This window comes from Phyllobates terribilis, unplaced genomic scaffold (genome assembly GCF_046119375.1).
Source record: "Phyllobates terribilis strain yellow unplaced genomic scaffold, ASM4611937v1 Scaffold_2__4_contigs__length_985480577, whole genome shotgun sequence".
NCBI classification, from domain to species: Eukaryota; Metazoa; Chordata; class Amphibia; order Anura; family Dendrobatidae; genus Phyllobates; species Phyllobates terribilis.
Window position 1 is genome coordinate 109,643,388 of NW_027362762.1, and position 27,405 is coordinate 109,670,792.

The following is a 27,405-nucleotide window of genomic DNA, read 5'->3' on the forward strand; positions in this document are numbered from 1 at the left end:
CTGCTCTACTGGTAGCCCTGACATCAGCTCGTAGAGTCAGTGACTTACACGCACTATCCGTTAACCATCCATTCACTCAAGTATGTACGGATAGAGTAATCTTAAGACCAGACCCGGCCTATCTTCCAAAAGTAGCCTCCAAATTCCATAGGACGCAAGTAATCACTCTCCCTTCCTTCTATCCTAATCCTAGGGATTCTGAGGAACATAAGCTTCACACCTTAGATGTTAGGAGGGTGTTAGTCCGGTATTTGGAAGTTACAAAAGCCTGGAGAAAGAGTGACGCCTTATTTATATCCTTTCAGGGGGCTAGGAAAGGACTTAAGGTTACAAGGGGGACCATAGCTAGATGGGTCAGGGATACTATTACCTTAGCCTACTCTTCTAGCAATCTGCCGGTTCCAGAGAACCTGAAGGCCCATTCCACAAGAGCGGTAGCTGCTTCCTGGGCTGAGAAGGCGGATGTGCCCATCGACATCATATGTAAGGCGGCAACTTGGTCATCCCCCGCTACATTTTACAAACATTACTGTCTTGACCTTTCCTCTTCTACTGATCTGTCCTTTGGTAGGAAGGTGTTGCAAACGGTGATCCCTCCCTCTGGTATTTGATCTCTATAAATCTCTCAGGTGGTGCTGTCATGGGAGAAGGGGAAAAGATCCTAGTTACTTGCCGGTAACGGGATTTTACAGAGCCCATGACAGCACCCTATTAATTCCCTCCCCTTTATCACTATGGTGTGCACTTTTTAAGGTGTTTTATTACAAATGTTGAGGTGGCAGTTATGTATTAACCTATTTTTCGGAGGCCCTCTCATGCTCTGAAACAAAACTGATGCGGAGGAGAGGTACCGCCTTTTTATTCAGTAGGTTCCTGTCCTTGGTGGGCGGATATCCTCTCTCAGGTGGTGCTGTCATGGGCTCTGTAAAATCCCGTTACCGGTAAGTAACTAGGATCTTTTTTTTTTTTTTTTTATCTGATTTGCAGATCACACTTGCCTGTTCAAGTAAATGGGTTTGTGAAAAAGGAGGATAACACTCAAATGCCCTGCGTGGCATCTCAGAGCTGCCTAGGATTACATTTGTAACGGAAAGCTTTGATTTTTTTTCTTTGCATGAGAAATGCCACACTGATGGTAAAAATGGACGCAGAGCAAATTTGGATGAAAAAAAATAAATAAAAAACCCCACATACATACACATATCTCAAAGTTTTGTAAAAACAAAAATTCAATAAGAAAAAAAAAAAAAAAAAAAAAAAAAAAAAAAAAAAGTCATTCGGACTGTTATATTGATTAAGATGGGATAATTGCCCATGTCCACAGCCACTCATTTTCGAGTTGGAAGTGAGAGTTGCTGATAACATTACAACCCCACACATGATAGTGCACGAGTCTCAGCAGGTGTGTGGGGTCTTCATGTTATCAGTTCAGTTTGGATGTGTATGCGAGTGGCAATGGATGGTGTTAGATAACCCCCTTTATATTTAAGAGCACTTCATTTATTAAAAGAAATAAAATAAAATTAGTGTTTAGTGCTCATTGACAATGTTACTGTTGTGTGCGAGAATGGCCGGTTTCCTAGACAAAGTGTGTGCTAGCAAGCAGTTTGCAATACTGCTTGCAAGTGCGGCTCAAAAAAATAAAGCACTGGTAGCTTTATTTCTGCTTCATCGGAGAGCACACAGTTCACACCAGCGATGTGGTGTGAACTGTTCTAGTCGTCTGAATACAGATGGTTAGAATGATCCTTTAACAAAATCCTCCGGATTATCAGTAACAATTCATGTTTTTTTTTTTATCAAATGTAAAATGCTGAAAGTAACTATAATCCAAAGAAAAGACCAGAATTAATAAAAAAAATTGTTTTTACTTAGAAGCAATCAGAATGTCAACAAAACATTTGCAACTTTTTTTTTTCTTTTCGCAATTAGAGTGGTATTCAGTTAAACAGAACAACAATTATGATGCTAAGACAACTGAAAATGAAATGATCTACATCCCCATATAACTAGTCTGTGCTGTGCACAACATGAACCTGCTCAAATTTCCATGCCAATTTACAACCCCCGTCCTGTACCAGGCAAGGTCAAGTGGCCATTGAAAACCACAAAAAAAGGATAATAAAAAGAAAAAAAAAAAGAAGAAAGGGAAGTCTAAAGACACAGCTGGTAGTGTGCTACCTATACAAGAAAAAAAAATAAAATAAAAAAGGAAATAAAGACACTGTACAGTTTAAAAACAAATCGTACACATTCATATATTTGATTTGTTTTTATCTTTAAAAATGAGTGAGCTGTGTACAGGGGGTTAAATGCTATATAGACAAAAGAAAAATAAAATAAAAGGAAAAAAAAAAAAAAAAAGGCTCATGTAGATGCTCATTCATCATCATCTTCCTCCTCCTCTTCTTCGTCTTCCTCCTCCTCTTCTTCATCTTCATCGTCGTCTTCATCATCCTCAGCTCTCTTGCTCTTTTCGGGCTTAGCAGGGGCCTTTTTTCCTGTATCTAGTTTGCCTTTGGAACGATATAGTGCCATATCCTGCAAAGAAAAAAAAAAATACATTTCATATCTCAAATACCTAAAATGCAAGTGTGAATGCCATTATAGTTAAAAAAAAAAAACAAAAAAAAAAAAAAACAACACTATGGAAGAAACCCCACCTATAGGCCTCTGATTTTTACATTTACGTATTCTTTCCGTGCTTTTTACCCATTATAATTTACAATTCACAGGTCGATGAAAAGTGCCCACAAAAGTCTATGGGTCCATGAAAATTATGGATTGCATCAGTGTGTAATCTGTGATTAACATTGTCATTTATTTATCCATACATGAAAATCACAGATGGTAAAACCCGACACGAGCCAAGCACTGATGTGAATAAATATGTTGGTCTAAATAACAGGTAAGGTAGGTTTACAGAAACCTTTCCTTCCTTCAACAGGACTGAATTTTCCCAGCACTACCAAGGCCTATCATGTTGGGTTTCTACAGACTACACATCTCTAGACACCTTGACTGGTGTGATAACATTTCACACACAAGAAAACCGATTAGTCACTGCCTGACTTTTGGGACAGGATGAATGTAAGCAGTTTATAAAAGGGGCACTGTGGAGAAGGTATATGCTCCATCACAAACAGGCTCATATAGGTCAGTATATAAGTTGAGACGCCTGCTTAACACTGAAGCTTCAAAAAAATGTTATAGGTGTCTCCCTCTTCTGGTACGTATATACGCATGTGTGTAACACTACTGTAAGCTCTTCCCGTAGTATTGGACTACACAAGATTCTTGGTTACACACTGCCACCTTCTGTATAAAGCCATGGCAAGCAATGCTATACAAGCTGCTGTAAAGTATATAGCGTTCATCCATACAACAATTTTATATAAGATCACCGTACACCAGGGTTAGGTGTAGAGGGACGGCTTTAGTCACACAAGTTTGCGTGTCCATTTCCTCTGGTACCAGACGGCACGTGGAGGCAGCAGGAGACGAGAACCTGCCAAGTAAGCGATATTTATATGCATTTATAGCACAGCAGACAATTCGGTATTCTTCAGAATGGAGTCGTGACAGATCCCTTTAATTTAAATTAGGTTACAACTGATTTAATTTGGGATTCCATAGTCTGGATGTTGAGAATTACACCACCACCACAGACTACAATATTTCATCTGTGAATCAGTAATGTGATCAGGGTCTTTCCTCTTTTGGGAGACTGGACACATACTAAAAACTTTTAGGTAGAAAACTTCAATGAAGACCAAATGGCAATGATCAGGTAACACTCAGAAAAAAAATTGTGCAATGGTTGCAAAACATCTTGCGATTTTCCCCTAGGAGAAAACAGCGGTGGCAATACCACCATGGTGCCCCACAGCCGAAATGTAAAAGTTTGGGGAGACGAACACAAGCAATTAAGTCAAGTGACATCTACTATCGGCACAGAAGATTACCTTCTTGTACTTCTCCTTCAGTTTGGATGCTTTCTTCTCGTAAGGCACCTTGTCCTCTGATGCAGTGTTATTCCACATCTCTCCTAGCTTCTTTGCAACGTCTCCAATGGTCAAGCCTGGATGCTCTCCTTTGATTTTAGGACGGAAGTCAGAGCAAAACAAGAAGAAAGCCGAGCTGTGTGGAAAAATAAAATATGAGAAAAAAACGTAATAATACATTCACTACTGAGGATGTTTAAGCCTAAAACCATTTACTCCTTAATGCTCCATGACTTACTATTACACCATGGAGATTTTTAGGGCGTTTGGTGCAAGCTCAGGGGTTGAGCCCGCTCAGCACAGGGCAGGTGCCAGCTGTATTACACAGCTGGCATTCGCCTTTAAGAGCAATTTCTGGTGGTTAACCTCATGTATGCAGCCGCCATTCACTGAGGTTATTTAGGCGCAGTGATCCTGCCATAGTGTGTGTGTACAAGCATGCATGCAAATCCTCTTCTTCACCCTCGCAATAGCAGGGAATGAACTGATGGGTGGCCATCACAGCCGGGGGTTGGATCAAGGCCCCCCAGGCCTATTATGTTATTTCCCTGTCATGTCCAGCAAAGAAGGGAATTACAAAAGACTGGGATTTTTAATATACACAGTAGTACTATCACTATATAGTGCAAGCATTTAAATACAGCAATCGCAGGTTTGAGTCACCTATGGGACTGAAAAAGAGAAGAGTAAAAATAAACAAATATTTGAATCCTCCATCTTTCCGCCAATTAAAACTAAAGAAATGTAAAAAAAAAATACATATTTGGTACAGCAGCATCCACAGAAGTGCGATTTATCAAAATCTAATATGGTTTAATCCGTACGTTAAGTGTCAAAGACAAAAATAAATCTGAAAGTCAAGATTCCTGTTTTGTTTTTTTTTGTCACTACATATTCCACAAAGAAATGTAATAAATATTGACCAAGATATTGTACGTTCTCCAAAAGGTTACAAACATCAGCTTGTCACGCAAAAAAAACAAACCCTGGTGCAGCTTAATTGACAAAAACATAAAAAAAATTTTGTGGGCCTTTAAAAAAATAATAAAAAAAATGGCGGCACTAATTTTTTTTGGTGGGATGCCAATGTAATTGCAGTGATCTGGAGAGTCATGTTGTCAGACCATTTTTATGCACAATAATCAATTAATGGCATAAAAATACCCCCCCCCCCCCCCCAAAAAAAAACATTGGAACTGGTTAACAAAATCCCCCCCTCCCCGGAATTTTTTTTTGCCATTTTCTCTTACTCTGTATGGTAGTTTTGAATGACATCATTTATTTTACAACAAGCCATCCTTATATCTATGTTGATCGTAAAATAAAATATAAAAGTTATGGTTATTTGAAAAAGGAGGGGGAAAAATGAAAACGCAAAAACGAACATTGACTGTGTCCTTAAGGGGTTAACTCACGGTGGTCTCTTTGGTGCATTTGGGTCCTTAAACTTCTTTTTTGATTCTCCTTTGGGCGGCATGTAAACTTTCATTTCGGTTTCATAGCGAACCTTGTCTGCCTTCGCCATGTCTTCAAACTTTCCCTTCTCTTTAGCAGACATAGTCTATGGAGAAGAAAAGAAAATCCAATGTACAAAAAGCGACTACACTATACCTCATCTGCCGTGTTCACACAGGACACATGGCATCGCAGGCGGTGTACTCACACTACGTATTAGGTCTCACATTTATTTTCATGCTCTGAGCATAAATTTGAGGATAAATATTAGCGAGCTTCCCAACAACATCATGAATATTTTACCTTCCACCGTTCGGAGCACTTCTTGGAGAATTCTGCGAAGTTCACAGATGCATCAGGATGCTTTTTCTTGTGCTCTTCTCTGCACGTCTGCACAAAGTAAGCATAGGAGGACATTTTGCCTCTGGGCTTCTTGGGATCACCTTTCCCCATTTTTAATAAAATTCTGTAAGAAAAGAAATTTGGAGATTTTTAAACTCCATCAGTTTAGTTCTGCATTATAATAATTTGAGCATATGGGGATTACGCTTTGGATTTTCTATTATATTTTTTGTTGGACTCCAGCAAAAATACGTCAGGTTTTTGGGAGAGGTTTTCTTTTTGCCCTCAAGTTACAAATGTGGTATACACATGGACACAAAAGCCAAGCATGGTGCACGGACATAGAGGCTTTGTGATACGAAGATATTCTCCTCTAGTATACACATGTACATGTAGAGGAAGATGGAACATTTTTCTGTTCAATTTCTTCCTAGGAATCTCCATGTGAGATTGGCAAATATAGAGGAACAGCACGTACCTCTATGGAAGGCCTACTACAGCTCCGGACAAAAGGAGCCATAAAACGGTCTTGTGTATGTTTAATCTTAAAGTCCGGCTATCCGAGGCCTTGATATTGATGACCTGTCCCCAATATAGCTCCATCAACTTGTGTCCTTGATTCCCTCAAGTCATGAGGCAATGTTCGTTTCAACCCCAGTTGGGGTCTAAAAAAAAAAAAAAATGACACCGACATACTGACCATGGACTTGTACCTGCTCGCTACGAGACTAAAATCTCTTGATTACGGTATCCTTATGATAGGCCATCAGGGGTCCCATTCCTGATGTCCCCTTTGCCCCCATCGATTGAAAAGGCATGTCCTTGAAACCCATTTTAGTCTTCATGTGAGCTACAGATCTAGCAGGCGTCATCATGACCTGTGGGCTCACTACGGCTTTGCCCCAGCACGCAGATAATGCAGCTCATTAACTTTATATTGGAGTGGCCGCATTGACTATTCCTTGTGCCGAGCAAATGCCCATGGATGGCTACTGTACGTACGGGCCAAGGTCCGGACTAACTCCTGTTCCCGTGAGAACAACTAGATATCCTGAGCTCAAAACAGATCCCATGTGCGGAGACCCCAATACTGAGCTCGCCTATTAATAGTGCATGGACACGCGTCACACTGCTGCAGTCAGTACTTTAACACGGCGCGGCCGCCAGGGATGTGGAGTCGGTAAGCCAAACCTCTGATTCCTCAATTTCCATGACACCGACTCCCTCATACATGGCTCATGTTTAAGTGATAAATTTACTATAGCACAGATTCATCTCAACTAAAAGTCTAGACCCTTAGATCAGGAATAGGACAGACATTTATAGGACATTTCATAACTTTCCCAAATTCTTATGAAAAAATATTCCCCACAAACTGCATTGTACTACTGTACCCAATTTATTATATATTTTAGGAGATGGTCCATTTTATACAGACTCCACAGCCCTGGCGGCCGCCCCTTCATTCTCAGATTTGGTGGCAGTCAGATATCTAATGAGAGGCCATCACATTGTGAGAAGCCAATAGGATACAACAAGATGTGTCCTGAATGGGAATGTGCAATCAGAAAATCCAATTATTTAAACCAGGTTTTTATGGTAAAATGAACGTCCCATCGGACTCTACGAGCCTCGGTAGCACGAATTAGACACTGGTAGAGACTGTTTTACTCCAAGACGGAATTTCAGAGTAAACATGTTTTGAAAAGCTGTCGCCTCCCTAGGATAAGTCAGCTGAGAAACAGTCTCTTGATGGCTTTTTATTTCACAATTTATTTTTTTTACATTGCCATAAAAATAGAGCACAGAGATTGTCTGCAGTGGTCACCTTACTGTTGACAAAGACAAAGCAGTGGTATAGAAGCAGCGCTGGACCTGGGGAGGCTGGGATCATAAGCTTTTGTCTGCGAGCCTATAGTAAAATACGTATTATTTATTATTATAGCGCCATTTATTCCATGGTGCTTTACATGTGAAATCGCAGAAAAGCACTTTAATGTGGGATTCTTGCCTGCTATGCGTTCTACTTCATGGCTGATGTGGTGTAAGTAAAGGTCATGGAGACATTTTATTTTCAATTTGCACATAAGGACCGACGGGAAGAGAGTTTATACTGTGAATGGAAACCATACGTAAATGCATGTCCCATTGATAATACCAGTCCTTCTGGAATTAAAACATCTGTATGATTTATAGATATAATGAAATATGCAAATTTATCTTAATCCAACTACATATAACAGGAACATTATGTAAATCGGCTTCTCAGGAGAGCATGAGCTCCTCATTACACCTCTGTACCACAGCGGTGGGTACAATGCTGAAACCCGCATTTCTGGCAGCTGGATAGGATCAGGGTGGAAACCAGAATGTTCCCAATCAATGACTACAAGAGATCTTGAAAAAAGAGAGGAAGTGAATTAAAGTGACCTTGAGAAGGGTCTCTCTGCTGTAACAGCAGTGAAATTGAGAAAATCAGGAGTCAGTTTTATAAGACAATGGCTGGCATCAATGAGACTGTCCTTCAAGTAAAATAACAAAAAATGTGTTAGGGGTCTGGGTAACTTTACCCCTCGCCTTATGTAGGTTTCTCCACACCATCCACTCCCTTGTTTTATGGGCTGGTGTTTCTGCATACTATGTTAATATACATTAAAAAGGCTCACAAAGCAGCCTCCACATACAGGCAATAGATAAAGATGGAGATAAGGGGGTCTTCTCCTTGGGGGGCACTGCCTGTTGTAACAGTCAATGCCAGTGCCAATTTGGCAGGCTATGCTGGACCTCACACGGACGTGGCACAACAATACGAGTGGCTACAAGGGCCATAGGCGCTCCCTGTGCCACCATATGGGAGCTCTGTGAAAGTCTTCTATCCTAGAAGAGCTCAGGAACCGCACAAAAAATATATAAATAAAAAAGAAAGACAAACAACCCATTATGTGCCAGAGAATAACTGGAGGTACAAGGACCAGTACAGGCCCACAACAAGTTATGGCGGCTGCCTTACTGATCTACAGTATCTACACCAACATCGGCCTGGTTCATTTTTTGCATTTGGTTATCTGTGTTTTTCATTTGGGCCTATTTTTTATATAATATATATTATATATTTTCTTTAATGTTTGTCATTTTCAGCTGATTCATCAATTATGATATTTTAAAATCATTAAATTTTAGAGCAAATATTCTCCAGTCTCTGCCTGTAGTGATTTTATGAACATTGATTTCTTTGCATGATTTGAGTGGAACGTGTGAATATTTGCACTAAAAAATAAAAAAGCGTTTATTTTATTTATTTAAAACACAAAACTCAAGAACTGTGCGTGCCAATTTGAAGAATTTCGGGCAAAAAAAAACCCTTCACCCGTCATTGAAAACCACAGTACAAACACAAACCATAAATGAATCGGGCACAAGTTGCCTTTTTTTTCGGTCTACTGAAGCCTCAACTACACTAATGTCCAATTTTTGTGGCCTCGTATTATTAAGGGAATTTTGCGGGATCACAGTATGGATGGCGGATCCTTACAATAGGCCAATGATGTAAGATCGGAGGAGTCCGACAGATTTGTCTGGCTTACACTGCACCATGAGATATTTTATACACCGGTCATTACACCTTCATGCTGTACATTTAGTACCAGCTGTTCTGTATTTTGATCTTTATCCTATTCAGGTACATTATGATGTTTTTTGAGTTTTTTTTTTTTTTTTTTATAAATACACTGGAAAATAAAAAAAAAAGTAAATATATGTTTAAAGGGAGTTTATCACCCCCAAAATCCATTTCAAATGATAAGACATGAAGGAAAGTCACCAGAAAAAAAAAAAATCATACTAGTATGTGGTCCTGTCACGTTACCCAAGAAAATAACTTCATTTGGATGCAGATAAGGGGGCATCAGTGTAGCATTGCACCCCCTCAATTTGCATGTTAGGGACTTCCCCTGATTTGATTTTTGACATTTGTTTTCCTTTATTACATTTATTATATGGGTCATTTATATTTTGAAACATCGGACCAGTCTTGCCAAAGCCAAACATGCTTTTTATTTTTAGATTGGGAGAGGGGTAATGGTGGGATGTTTTACTTATTTTTTGCGCCGTTAGTAGCTCAACTATTGATCTTGTGCAGATCAAACGATATGGGGGTTTTACATACCAAAATACTTTAGGTGCACCCACTTATCTATTTTTTTTAAAGAAATGTAGAGTGGTATTAAGAAAAAAAAAAGTTGCTTATAAATGCAGTATTCTGTTATATGGCAAAAATTACTAAAATCCCAAAAGGAGTACCAAGATGACAATGGCCTTCAGAAGACCCCCCGCTGTTAGGGTAACCTATTGGCACTCTGCGATCACAAAGCAGCTCTGATGGGTGAGTATAATCACCCTTCCATGCCGATAACCCTTCATTCCAGCTGTCTGCAACTAAACTATAGCATTTAAGTAAAAAATATAAATATCCGAGCCATCCCTGCTGCAATTAGAAAACAGGTGCCAGCTGTATTACACAGCCAGGACCCAATGTGTATGGAGCAGGCTTAGCTGCAGATCCCACTCCTTCCACGGGCACCTAATGTATACGCAAGTCAGATGTTGGGAAGGGATAAAGAACATGTACGGTACTCTCTATTTATATCCCCTGCTGCTCTAGTGCAGGCACTCTGGTCTTCCCCATCAGTCATTGCTTACTTGGCTGCAGAGAGAAGAACCTGTCTACACACAACTGCTGCAGACAATCGCTGGCGGGGAGCACCGGAGGATATAATCTGCGAGTCCCATAGACCAAGGTTCTGCCTCTGATCACCACTATTCTAGCACCTTTAAGTGTTTTTAGGAAAAATGTTGGATGCTTTAGTTCTATTATGGCGCATTTACAGGCAATTTGTAGCAATATTTTCTAGTAGACATCTAAAATAAAAAAATAATAATAAAAAAAGTATGTGTCAAAGTGTCCTCATATTTTTGACTGTTCTTGTGCTTGTATGAAGAAAAAAAACCAAAACATATCCCTGGAGTGCAAATGCAATCTATTTAGCTTATTGTAGTGAAAGTCTCCGTCGTGACCATGTCTGAATCTCATAGATCCCAAAGGGAAGCAGAGCTGATCGCAGAGTGACCCTAGCCTACGAGGAAGCTTTCAAAATTACATGATTTATGGATCATGAAAAAAAAACAAACAAAAAAACCCACTAAAAATAAAACAAAGGTATAGAGTATAGGTACTAAATTATATAGGTAAAGATATATTGAAAGGCTTATCTCCCTTATCAGATGGGTGGGGTGCCGACAAACAAATAGTGCATGACTCAGGATTGGGTGCTTTTTCTAATTGGCAACTTATAGTATTTTTAAAAGCTTAAAAAGAAAAAAATAGTTAAAATACATGTTTTTTAACAAGCATTTTAAAAAAAAAAAGCGGGTCTAGCGAGAAATAAGGTAAATATGATTAAAATTCTCTCTCTGATCACTCGCTTTGGATACAAACCTGGTCGGACAAGAGACCTGAGAATAATTTTAACTTAATTTTTTTTTTTTTTTAACTGATCTCATTGGTTGGGAAAATGTTAATGATATGTTGATATTTTGTCCAGCTCTATAATCAAAGAGCTTGAAGGTCACCATGAGGACATTGCATTATGGCCAGGGCTACACAACAAAAAGGTGTGCAATGTAGTCAGCCCGCTGCTGTGTATTATATAGTGCGATTTGGATAGGTCATAGAAGTATCTGGTGGATCAGTGGGTAACACTTGTTGCCTTGCAGTGCTGCGGTCCTGGGTTTAAATTCCACCAAGGACAACATCTGCAAGGAGTTTGTATGTTCTCCCTGTGTTTGCGTGGGTTTCCTCCGGGGTCTCCAGTTTCCTCCCACACTCCAAAGACATACTGATAGGGAATGCAGATTGTGAACCCCGATGGGGACAGCGATGATAATGTCTGTAAAGCGCTGTGGAATATAATGTTGCTATACAAGTGTAAAAATCTGCAACATCCATGAAATCGTACAGTTGAATATGACTTACATTGTTGCATCATGACCAGATTGATTATTGTATTATTGATTATTGTATTCTGGTAACGTGATCTTGACGTTATATGTCCCAATCACTGTGATTAACAATGCAATGGCTTTGCAGTAAGACACCATTGCCAAAACTCCAAACCTACAGTTTTTGGTTGCCGGTCATTTTGGATTGGATTGAGGATCGAGGGTTGTCCTACTTTTTGGCATCTCAGGATTTTATACAAGTGTCAGAAGTTGTCCTGTCCAGATCCAAGGTCTTGTGTACCTGTCCTATTGCTTAGATTAGGACTGATGAGCAGCACTCGCTGCTTGCCCTAATGAGCCAGCAGATATCTGTAGATGCTAGGTCAATGCCCTGCTCACTACTGAGAATTGAGCGTGCTCACCACTGCTTGATTGAGTATTGCAGGTGCTCGAGTCCCCGCCCCGCATATTTTGCAGCAATTAGCCAGCCAATAAACATGCGAAAATTGCCCACCTTACACGGTAATGCCGTAGCCATGTAGGATACTGGCATTGCTGTGATTGGCCAGCCGCACCGAGTCATCAGTAATGATGATCGAGCACTAAAACACTCGAGACACAGTCGAGTACCAAGCACACTCGCTCATCACTAGTGAGGATAAAAAGAGGAGCAATCGCAAAACAGGGCTCTGGACCTCCATGAACGAGCTCGTATGGTGAGCACACATTACCTTCACTCCCATCTATAGGACTGTGGGACATAGCCGAGATCTGCGCACCTCCGCTCCATCAAAGACGGGGATCCAATTAGTAAAGTTGATGTGGATCTATAAGCGGGGTCCAGTCCACGCCGGTAATCTGCGTCCGTGGTTCGGAAGTACTGAGAGCCGCCTCCTACCTGACTGCATCTGCGGCTCTCGGTCTCATCAGCCGGCCTTGTGCGAGGTCATGTACACCAGGCTGGCTAAACACAAGAGGGCCGTCAGGCAGGAGGCAGTGGCCCAGACGCCTCTCGGGGCGCCTGGCTGATGGACTGGATCCTATAAATATATTTTCACCACATCTACCACTGAGCCAGGCCCTCGGGCGCCCAGCAGGGGGAGGCTCTGGCTCTCGGGGCACCCGGCCAATGGACTAGGTCCTATGAATATATTTTCACCACCTCTACCACTGAGCTCGGCTCTCGGGGCGCCCGGCCGATGGACTGGATCCTATGAATATATTTTCACCACCTCTACCACTGAGCTCGGCTCTCGGGGCGCCCGGCCGATGGACTGGATCCTATGAATATATTTTCACCACCTATACCACCGAGCTCAGCTCTCGGGGCGCCCGGCCGATGGACTGGATCCTATGAATATATTTTCACCACCTCTACCACTGAGCCCGGCTCTCGGGGCGCCCGGCAGGGGGAGGCTCTGGCTCTCGGGGCACTCAGCCGATGGACTAGATCCTATGAATATATTTTCACCACCTCTACCACTGAGCTCGGCTCTCGGGGCGCCCGGCCGATGGACTAGATCCTATGAATATATTTTCACCACCTCTACCACTGAGCTCGGCTCTCGGGGCGCCCGGCCGATGGACTAGATCCTATGAATATATTTTCACCACCTCTACCACTGAGCTCGGCTCTCGGGGCGCCCGTCAGTGGCTGTGTCTCGGGGCGCCCGGCCGATGGACAGGATCCTATGAATATATTTTCACCACCTCCACCACTGAGCCCGGCTCTCGGCCCGGCCATGTACCCCCAATCCTGGAGATAAGTTAGTATTTGGGTATCGCCGTACCCCGTGGACATCGGGCTGGGGCAGAGCAAATCTTGTTGCTCATTTCGGAGTGTGAGGCACTGTGACCCTGTTGCAGCAATGTCTAGGAGCTATTTCCACTTTTCCCATGTAGCGCAGTCGTGGATTTACCACTAACATGGAGTACACTGGTCCACCAGAACATTTATTTATTTTTCCTTCCAACCTCTTCAGCATGAAAGAAAGTCCCCTTGAAATGAGTCCATCCGCGGGTTCCGGGGTGACAGGAGCCCGGCCGGCGGCTCATCTCCCGGGCTGTGTCGCTCCGCGGCCGCTCCGTTGCTGTACAGTCTCAGCGCAGACATTATGCGGGGCTCTATGTGTGTATACGAGAGACAGAGAAAGAGCTGGGAGGCGGCGGAGGCGCGCGCGCTCTCCCGCCAGCAGAATGACGCCGCCGTCGGGGCCGCGCTCGCCCTTTCTCCCTATTGTTGCCGTGCACGCGCCTCCTCACGCTATTAGAACCACCATGTTAGAGAGTGCAGCTCGCAACCGCCATCTCATAGAGAAGCGGCCGCGGAGGGGGGCACCTGCCTAGGGCGGACAGGGGCGACTGCGACCCCCTCAGCCCAGCTCGGCTGCTCATGGGTGACAGCCGCCACCCTCACCCTTCCCCGGCTCGCCCCCTGTCCTCTTGTTTTCCCCATAGGCAGCCATGTTACCGCACATCCTGAGGTAATTTCGGCATCCTCTGCCAATACGCCCTACATATGCCCCGACCCTGATAGCGGACAGCGATGCCGGGGCTTGCGTTATTAACCCCTTCCTCATGGGGCGTCAGTGCCCGGAGCGTCGCCCTTCCGTTACCAACAGCGGATTTACCCGCCGGGCGTTATTAAAAGTTCACCTCACACCTAAAGCACTAAATGATGACATTATCCCTCGGTTTCCCGTCAGTTTCCCCGCTCCTCCGCTCACCCCATAAAAAGAGAATTCTCTCCCCCCGAATTCACCGTTTTTCCCCCTCCCCGATGTTTATAACGTTAATCCCGGCCCGGGATTATTTGTCGTCTTTAGGCGGATTAACACGGCCACGGGTGGAGGTGCTTTGACATCCGTTCTCGCGCACAATACTTACCTTCCATAGACATTGCCAGTCACTGTGTCAGGCTTAGAGCCGCGTATACTCACCCAATGCTGTGTCTATGGAGCTCAATGTACTGCAATGGCTGTGAGAGAAAGCGGGATCGATACGCAGCCTCTTCACACTCTTCCCAATCTGTAACATTACTCTCAGCTCAGGCGGACGCTGATTGGCCGCCGCCAACTCGTCCCTCCTTCTCATTGGTCGGCTCGCCTCCATTGTCCTGACCAGCGGCCGACGGTGATTGGTCAGGATTTAGGCGACGTCACCCCAGAGCAAAACAGCGCGCAAATACGAAATGTCATCAGTGTGTGAGACGCTCGAGCGGGATGCAGCTGTAAGGCTGAGTTATAGTGTTTGCAATGCAAGCCCATAGAACCCAATGTAGCCAGCGACGGAGCTAGGGCTTCTCTACATTCCGGGGCTATGACGTGTTACCGGGCGGACAGCTGGCGGCACTGCAGCCCCGGCGGACACCCTCACCCCCTTCTACACCCTACAGCCATCCACAGCCAAAACATTTCACTCCATTGTCCCCCTGTATAACACGGCTGGCGTGAACGCGCACAATGATAGGACTGGGCGGGCGAGCCCTCATATGCGGGCTTCAGGCTCATATATACGGGCACAATGCGACACCTCCGTTATGCTACGGCTCCAGCACGGGGATTACAGCCAGGCCGCCCTGTACCGGGGACGGCGGCTCCCTGCTAACCTCTGCGGGGGAACTACAAGTCCCACAGCACACTGCCAGCCACGGACGTGCTGGGACTTGTGCTCCCACACCTGGGATGACCCGATCATACTGGTGTAAAGCCAGGTACATGACATGTCACACTATACTGCATGGTATATAGTATATACCCCTGTACCATACATGTGATCCACTGCACCCAGCATTATATCTACTATATACCACATTACATTGTATAACAGTATATACCACTATAGTCAGTATATAATATATACCACATTACACTATAGTCAGTATATATGATATCCTACATTACACTATAGTCAGTATATAATATATCTCACATTACACTATAGTCAGTATATATTATATCTCACATTACACTATAGTCAGTATATATTATATCTCACATTACACTATAGTCAGTATATATTATATACCACATTACACTATAGTCAGTATATATTATATCCTACATTACACTATAGTCAGTATATATTATATACCACATTACACTATAGTCAGTATATATTATATACCACATTACACTATAGTCAGTATATATTATATCTCACATTACACTATAGTCAGTATATATTATATCTCACATTACACTATAGTCAGTATATATTATATCCTACATTACACTATAGTCAGTATGTATTATATACCACATTACACTATAGTCAGTATATATTATATCCTACATTACACTATAGTCAGTATATATTATACCTCACATTACACTATAGTCAGTATATATTATATACCACATTACACTATAGTCAGTATATATGATATCCTACATTACACTATAGTCAGTATATATGATATCTCACATTACACTATAGTCAGTATATATTATATCTCACATTACACTATAGTCAGTATATATTATATACCACATTACACTATAGTCAGTATATATTATATCCTACATTACACTATAGTCAGTATATATTATATACCACATTACACTATAGTCAGTATATATTATATACCACATTACACTATAGTCAGTATATATTATATCCTACATTACACTATAGTCAGTATATATTATATCTCACATTACACTATAGTCAGTATATATTATATCTCACATTACACTATAGTCAGTATATATTATATCCTACATTACACTATAGTCAGTATATATTATATCTCACATTACACTATAGTCAGTATATATTATATCCTACATTACACTATAGTCAGTATGTATTATATACCACATTACACTATAGTCAGTATATATTATATCCTACATTACACTATAGTCAGTATATATTATCTCACATTACACTATAGTCAGTATATATTATATCTCACATTACACTATAGTCAGTATATATTATATACCACATTACACTATAGTCAGTATATATTATATCTCACATTACACTATAGTCAGTATATATTATATACCACATTACACTATAGTCAGTATATATTATATCTCACATTACACTATAGTCAGTATATATTATATCCTACATTACACTATAGTCAGTATATATTATATCCTACATTACACTATAGTCAGTATATATTATATCCTACATTACACTATAGTCAGTATATATTATACCTCACATTACACTATAGTCAGTATATATTATATACCACATTACACTATAGTCAGTATATATGATATCCTACATTACACTATAGTCAGTATATATGATATCTCACATTACACTATAGTCAGTATATATTATATCTCACATTACACTATAGTCAGTATATATTATATACCACATTACACTATAGTCAGTATATATTATATCCTACATTACACTATAGTCAGTATATATTATATACCACATTACACTATAGTCAGTATATATTATATACCACATTACACTATAGTCAGTATATATTATATCTCACATTACACTATAGTCAGTATATATTATATCTCACATTACACTATAGTCAGTATATATTATATCCTACATTACACTATAGTCAGTATATATTATATCTCACATTACACTATAGTCAGTATATATTATATCCTACATTACACTATAGTCAGTATGTATTATATCTCACATTACACTATAGTCAGTATATATTATATACCACATTACACTATAGTCAGTATATATTATATCTCACATTACACTATAGTCAGTATATATTATATCCTACATTACACTATAGTCAGTATGTATTATATACCACATTACACTATAGTCAGTATATATTATATCCTACATTACACTATAGTCAGTATATATTATCTCACATTACACTATAGTCAGTATATATTATATCTCACATTACACTATAGTCAGTATATATTATATACCACATTACACTATAGTCAGTATATATTATATCTCACATTACACTATAGTCAGTATATATTATATACCACATTACACTATAGTCAGTATATATTATATCTCACATTACACTATAGTCAGTATATATGATATCCTACATTATACTATAGTCAGTATATATTATATCTCACATTACACTATAGTCAGTATATATTATATACCACATTACACTATAGTCAGTATATATTATATACCACATTACACTATAGTCAGTATATATTATATGCTACATTACACTATAGTCAGTATATATTATATCTCACATTACACTATAGTCAGTATATATTATATACCACATTACACTATAGTCAGTATATATTATATCTCACATTACACTATAGTCAGTATATATTATATCTCACATTACACTATAGTCAGTATATATTATATACCACATTACACTATAGTCAGTATATATTATATCTCACATTACACTATAGTCAGTATATATTATATCTCACATTACACTATAGTCAGTATATATGATATCCTACATTACACTATAGTCAGTATATATTATATCTCACATTACACTATAGTCAGTATATATTATATCTCACATTACACTATAGTCAGTATATATTATATCCTACATTACACTATAGTCAGTATATATTATATCTCACATTACACTATAGTCAGTATATATTATATCCTACATTACACTATAGTCAGTATATATTATATACCACATTACACTATAGTCAGTATATATTATATCTCACATTACACTATAGTCAGTATATAATATATACCACATTACACTATAGTCAGTATATATGATATCCTACATTACACTATAGTCAGTATATATTATATCCTACATTACACTATAGTCAGTATATATTATATCTCACATTACACTATAGTCAGTATATATTATATCCTACATTACACTATAGTCAGTATGTATTATATCTCACATTACACTATAGTCAGTATATATTATATACCACATTACACTATAGTCAGTATATATTATATCTCACATTACACTATAGTCAGTATATATTATATCCTACATTACACTATAGTCAGTATGTATTATATACCACATTACACTATAGTCAGTATATATTATATCCTACATTACACTATAGTCAGTATATATTATCTCACATTACACTATAGTCAGTATATATTATATCTCACATTACACTATAGTCAGTATATATTATATACCACATTACACTATAGTCAGTATATATTATATCTCACATTACACTATAGTCAGTATATATTATATACCACATTACACTATAGTCAGTATATATTATATCTCACATTACACTATAGTCAGTATATATGATATCCTACATTATACTATAGTCAGTATATATTATATCTCACATTACACTATAGTCAGTATATATTATATACCACATTACACTATAGTCAGTATATATTATATACCACATTACACTATAGTCAGTATATATTATATGCTACATTACACTATAGTCAGTATATATTATATCTCACATTACACTATAGTCAGTATATATTATATACCACATTACACTATAGTCAGTATATATTATATCTCACATTACACTATAGTCAGTATATATTATATCTCACATTACACTATAGTCAGTATATATTATATACCACATTACACTATAGTCAGTATATATTATATCTCACATTACACTATAGTCAGTATATATTATATCTCACATTACACTATAGTCAGTATATATGATATCCTACATTACACTATAGTCAGTATATATTATATCTCACATTACACTATAGTCAGTATATATTATATCTCACATTACACTATAGTCAGTATATATTATATCCTACATTACACTATAGTCAGTATATATTATATCTCACATTACACTATAGTCAGTATATATTATATCCTACATTACACTATAGTCAGTATATATTATATACCACATTACACTATAGTCAGTATATATTATATCTCACATTACACTATAGTCAGTATATAATATATACCACATTACACTATAGTCAGTATATATGATATCCTACATTACACTATAGTCAGTATATATTATATCTCACATTACACTATAGTCAGTATATATTATATCTCACATTACACTATAGTCAGTATATATTATATACCACATTACACTATAGTCAGTATATATTATATCTCACATTACACTATAGTCAGTATATATTATATACCACATTACACTATAGTCAGTATATATTATATCTCACATTACACTATAGTCAGTATATATTATATCTCACATTACACTATAGTCAGTATATATTATATCCTACATTACACTATAGTCAGTATATATGAAATCCTACATTACACTATAGTCAGTATATATTATATCCTACATTACACTATAGAAAGTATATATTATATCTCACATTACACTATAGTCAGTATATATTATATGCTACATTACACTATAGTCAGTATATATTATATCTCACATTACACTATAGTCAGTATATATTATATACCACATTACACTATAGTCAGTATATATTATATCTCACATTACACTATAGTCAGTATATATTATATGCTACATTACACTATAGAAAGTATATATTATATCTCACATTACACTATAGTCAGTATATATTATATACCACATTACACTATAGTCAGTATATATTATATCTCACATTACACTATAGTCAGTATATATTATATCCTACATTACACTATAGAAAGTATATATTATATCTCACATTACACTATAGTCAGTATATATTATATGCTACATTACACTATAGTCAGTATGTATTATATACCACATTACACTATAGTCAGTATATATGATATCCTACATTACACTATAGTCAGTATGTATTATATACCACATTACACTATAGTCAGTATATATGATATCATACATTACACTATAGTCAGTATATAATATATACCACATTACACTATAGTCAGTATATATGATATCCTACATTACACTATAGTCAGTATATATTATATCTCACATTACACTATAGTCAGTATATATTATATCTCACATTACACTATAGTCAGTATATATTATATACCACATTACACTATAGTCAGTATATATTATATCTCACATTACACTATAGTCAGTATATATTATATACCACATTACACTATAGTCAGTATATATTATATCTCACATTACACTATAGTCAGTATATAATATATACCACATTACACTATAGTCAGTATATATGATATCCTACATTACACTATAGTCAGTATATATTATATCTCACATTACACTATAGTCAGTATATATTATATCCTACATTACACTATAGTCAGTATATATTATATACCACATTACACTATAGTCAGTATATATTATATCTCACATTACACTATAGTCAGTATATATTATATACCACATTACACTATAGTCAGTATATATTATATCTCACATTACACTATAGTCAGTATATATTATATCTCACATTACACTATAGTCAGTATATATGATATCCTACATTACACTATAGTCAGTATATATTATATCTCACATTACACTATAGTCAGTATATATTATATCCTACATTACACTATAGTCAGTATATATGATATCCTACATTACACTATAGTCAGTATATATTATATCCTACATTACACTATAGAAAGTATATATTATATCTCACATTACACTATAGTCAGTATATATTATATGCTACATTACACTATAGTCAGTATGTATTATATACCACATTACACTATAGTCAGTATATATGATATCCTACATTACACTATAGTCAGTATATATTATATCCTACATTACACTATAGTCAGTATGTATTATATACCACATTACACTATAGTCAGTATATATGATATCCTACATTACACTATAGTCAGTATATATTATATCTCACATTACACTATACTCAGTATATATTATATACCACATTACACTATAGTCAGTATATATTATATCTCACATTACACTATAGTCAGTATATATTATATGCTACATTACACTATAGAACATTACACTATAGTCAGTATATATTATATCTCACATTACACTATAGTCAGTATATATTATATGCTACATTACACTATAGAAAGTATATATTATATCTCACATTACACTATAGTCAGTATATATTATATACCACATTACACTATAGTCAGTATATATTATATCTCACATTACACTATAGTCAGTATATATTATATCCTACATTACACTATAGAAAGTATATATTATATCTCACATATGATATCCTACATTACACTATAGTCAGTATATATTATATCTCACATTACACTATAGTCAGTATATATTATATCCTACATTACACTATAGTCAGTATATATTATATCTCACATTACACTATAGTCAGTATATATTATATCTCACATTACACTATAGTCAGTATATATTATACCTCACATTACACTATAGTCAGTATATATTATATCCTACATTACACTATAGTCAGTATATATTATACCTCACATTACACTATAGTCAGTATATATTATATCCTACATTACACTATAGTCAGTATATATTATATACCACATTACACTATAGTCAGTATATATTATATCCTACATTACACTATAGTCAGTATATATTATATCTCACATTACACTATAGTTAGTATATATTATATCCTACATTACACTATAGTCAGTATATATTATATCTCACATTACACTATAGTCAGTATATATTATATCTCACATTACACTATAGTCAGTATATATTATATCCTACATTACACTATAGTCAGTATGTATTATATACCACATTACACTATAGTCAGTATATATTATATCCTACATTACACTATAGTCAGTATATATTATACCTCACATTACACTATAGTCAGTATATATTATATACCACATTACACTATAGTCAGTATATATTATATACCACATTACACTATAGTCAGTATATATTATATACCACATTAGACTATAGTCAGTATATATTATATCTCACATTACACTATAGTTAGTATATATTATATCCTACATTACACTATAGTCAGTATATATTATATCCTACATTACACTATAGTCAGTATGTATTATATACCACATTACACTATAGTCAGTATATATTATATCCTACATTACACTATAGTCAGTATATATTATACCTCACATTACACTATAGTCAGTATATATTATATACCACATTACACTATAGTCAGTATATATTATATACCACATTACACTATAGTCAGTATATATTATATCTCACATTACACTATAGTCAGTATATATTATATACCACATTAGACTATAGTCAGTATATATTATATCTCACATTACACTATAGTCAGTATATATTATATCCTACATTACACTATAGTCAGTATATATTATATCTCACATTACACTATAGTCAGTATATATTATATCCTACATTACACTATAGTCAGTATATATTATATATCACATTACACTATAGTCAATATATATTATATCCTACATTACACTATAGTCAGTATATATTATATCTCACATTACACTATAGTCAGTATGTATTATATCCTACATTACACTATAGTCAGTATGTATTATATACCACATTACACTATAGTCAGTATATATTATATCTCACATTACACTATAGTCAGTATATATTATACCTCACATTACACTATAGTCAGTATATATTATATCCTACATTACACTATAGTCAGTATATATTATATCTCACATTACACTATAGTCAGTATATATTATATCCTACATTACACTATAGTCAGTATGTATTACATACCACATTACACTATAGTCAGTATATATTATATCCTACATTACACTATAGTCAGTATTTATTATACCTCACATTACACTATAGTCAGTATATATTATATACCACATTACACTATAGTCAGTATATATTATATACCACATTACACTATAGTCAGTATATATTATATCTCACATTACACTATAGTCAGTATATATTATATGCTACATTACACTATAGTCAGTATATATTATATCTCACATTACACTATAGTCAGTATATATTATATCCTACATTACACTATAGTCAGTATGTATTATATACCACATTACACTATAGTCAGTATATATTATATCCTACATTACACTATAGCCAGTATATATTATACCTCACATTACACTATAGTCAGTATATATTATATACCACATTACACTATAGTCAGTATATATTATATCTCACATTTCACTATAGTCAGTATATATTATATCTCACATTACACTATAGTCAGTATATATTATATCTCACATTACACTATAGTCAGTATATATTATATCCTACATTACACTATAGTCAGTATATATTATATCTCACATTACACTATAGTCAGTATATATTATATCTCACATTACACTATAGTCAGTATATATTATACCTCACATTACACTATAGTCAGTATATATTATATCCTACATTACACTATAGTCAGTATATATTATATCTCACATTACACTATAGTCAGTATATATTATATCTCACATTACACTATAGTCAGTATATATTATACCTCACATTACACTATAGTCAGTATATATTATATCCTACATTACACTATAGTCAGTATATATTATATACCACATTACACTATAGTCAGTATATATTATATCCTACATTACACTATAGTCAGTATATATTATATCTCACATTACACTATAGTCAGTATATATTATATCCTACATTACACTATAGTCAGTATATATTATATCTCACATTACACTATAGTCAGTATATATTATATCTCACATTACACTATAGTCAGTATATATTATATCCTACATTACACTATAGTCAGTATGTATTATATACCACATTACACTATAGTCAGTATATATTATATCCTACATTACACTATAGTCAGTATATATTATACCTCACATTACACTATAGTCAGTATATATTATATCTCACATTACACTATAGTCAGTATATATTATATCTTACATTACACTATAGTCAGTATATATTATATCTCACATTACACTATAGTCAGTATATATTATATCCTACATTACACTATAGTCAGTATATATTATATCTCACATTACACTATAGTCAGTATATATTATATCCTACATTACACTATAGTCAGTATATATTATATCTTACATTACACTATAGTCAGTATATATTATATCCTACATTACACTATAGTCAGTATATATTATATCTCACATTACACTATAGTCAATATATATTATATCCTACATTACACTATAGTCAGTATATATTATATCTCACATTACACTATAGTCAGTATGTATTATATCCTACATTACACTATAGTCAGTATGTATTATATACCACATTACACTATAGTCAGTATATATTATATCTCACATTACACTATAGTCAGTATATATTATACCTCACATTACACTATAGTCAGTATATATTATATCCTACATTACACTATAGTCAGTATATATTATATCTCACATTACACTATAGTCAGTATATATTATATCCTACATTACACTATAGTCAGTATGTATTACATACCACATTACACTATAGTCAGTATATATTATATCCTACATTACACTATAGTCAGTATTTATTATACCTCACATTACACTATAGTCAGTATATATTATATACCACATTACACTATAGTCAGTATATATTATATACCACATTACACTATAGTCAATATATATTATATCTCACATTACACTATAGTCAGTATATATTATATCTCACATTACACTATAGTCAGTATATATTATATCCTACATTACACTATAGTCAGTATATATTATATCTCACATTACACTATAGTCAGTATACAGTACAGACCAAAAGTTTGGACACACCTTCTCATTTAACGATTTTTCTGTATTTTCATGACTTTGAAAATTGTACATTCACACTGAAGGCATCAAAACTATGAATTAACACATGTGGAATTATATACTTAACAAAAAAGTGTGAAACAACTGAAAATATGTCTTATATTCTAGGTTCTTCATAGTAGCCACCTTTTGCTTTGATGACTGCTTTGCACACTCTTGGCATTCTCTTGATGAGTTTCAAGAGGTAGTAACCGGAAATGGTCTTCCAACAATCTTGAAGGAGTTCCCAGAGATGCTTAGCACTTGTTGGCCCTTTTGCCTTCACTCTGCGGTCCAGCTCACCCCAAACCATCTCGATTGGGTTCAGGTCTGGTGACTGTGGAGGCCAGGTCATCTGGCGTAGCACCCCATCACTCTCCTTCTTGGTCAAATAGCCCTTACACAGCCTGGAGATGTGTTTAGGGTCATTGTCCTGTTGAAAAATAAATGATGGTCCAACTAAACGCAAACTGGATGCAATAGCATGCCGCTGCAAGATGCTGTGGTAGCCATGCTGGTTCAGTATGCCTTCAATTTTGAATAAATCCTCAACAGTGTCACCAGCAAAGCACGCCCACACCATCACACCTCCTCCTCCATGCTTCATGGTGGGAACCAGGCATGTAGAGTCCATCCGTTCACCTTTTCTGCGTCGCGCAAAGACACGGTGGTTGGAACCAAAGATCTCAAATTTGGACTCATCAGACCAAAGCACAGATTTCCACTGGTCTAATGTCCATTCCTTGTGTTCTTTAGCCCAAACAAGTCTCTTCTGCTTGTTGCCTGTCCTTAGCAATGGTTTCCTAGCTGCTATTTTACCATGAATGCCTGCTGCACAAAGTCTCCTCTTAACAGTTGTTGTAGAGATGTGTCTGCTGCTAGAACTCTGTGTGGCATTGACCTGGTCTCTAATCTGAGCTGCTGTTTACCTGCGATTTCTGAAGCTGGTGACTCGGATAAACTTATCCTCAGAAGCAGAGGTGACTCTTGGTCTTCCTTTCCTGGGGCGGTCCTCATGTGAGCCAGTTTCTTTGTAGCGCTTGATGGTTTTTGAAACTGCACTTGGGGACACTTTCAAAGTTTGCCCAATTTTTCGGACTGACTGACCTTCATTTCTTAAAGTAATGATGGCCACTCGTTTTTCTTTACTTAGCTGCTTTTTTCTTGCCATAATACAAATACTAACTGTCTTTTCAGTAGGACTATCAGCTGTGTATCCACCTGACTTCTGCACAACACAACTGATGGTCCCAACCCCATTTATAAGGCAAGAAATCCCACTTATTAAACCTGACAGGGCACACCTGTGAAGTGAAAACCATTTCCGGTGACGACCTCTTGAAGCTCATCAAGAGAATGCCAAGAGTGTGCAAAGCAGTCATCAAAGCAAAATGTGGCTACTTTGAAGAACCTAGAATATAAGACATATTTTCAGTTGTTTCACACTTTTTTGTTAAGTATATAATTCCACATGTGTTAATTCATAGTTTTGATGCCTTCAGTGTGAATGTACAATTTTCAAAGTCATGAAAATACAGAAAAATCTTTAAATGAGATGGTGTGTCCAAACTTTTGGTCTGTACTGTATATTATATCCTACATTACACTATAGTCAGTATATATTATATCTCACATTACACTATAGTCAGTATATATTATATCCTACATTACACTATAGTCAGTATATATTATATCTCACATTACACTATAGTCAATATATATTATATCCTACATTACACTATAGTCAGTATATATTATATCTCACATTAGACTATAGTCAGTATATATTATATACCACATTACACTATAGTCAGTATATATTATATCTCACATTACACTATAGTCAGTATATAT

General features: G+C 36.4%; 1 protein-coding gene across 1 annotated transcript; it reads right to left on the reverse strand.

The window, feature by feature from the left end:
* Positions 1 to 1,848: 1,848 nt before the first annotated feature.
* HMGB1 (high mobility group box 1) lies at positions 1,849 to 14,883 on the reverse strand. The gene is made up of 5 exons (XM_073662489.1): positions 14,738 to 14,883; positions 5,763 to 5,925; positions 5,420 to 5,565; positions 3,966 to 4,140; positions 1,849 to 2,541 (listed from the first exon to the last, which is right to left on the reverse strand). Exons 2-5 carry the CDS (start codon positions 5,910 to 5,912, stop codon positions 2,380 to 2,382), a joined length of 633 nt encoding a protein of 210 aa, XP_073518590.1. The 5' UTR covers positions 5,913 to 5,925; positions 14,738 to 14,883; the 3' UTR covers positions 1,849 to 2,379.
* Positions 14,884 to 27,405: the final 12,522 nt, after the last annotated feature.

What these genes read in the sequence shown, in the direction of transcription:
- HMGB1 (XM_073662489.1), bottom strand. Translation starts at nt 5,912, where the DNA reads ATGGGGAAAGGTGATCCCAAGAAGCCCAGAGGCAAAATGTCCTCCTAT. An exon ending in AGTGCTCCGAACGGTGGAAG is followed by an intron (nt 5,566 to 5,762) that starts GTAAAATATTCA and finishes TCTTCTCCATAG; the next exon opens with ACTATGTCTGCTAAAGAGAA. An exon ending in AATGCACCAAAGAGACCACC is followed by an intron (nt 4,141 to 5,419) that starts GTGAGTTAACCC and finishes TTTTCCACACAG; the next exon opens with CTCGGCTTTCTTCTTGTTTT.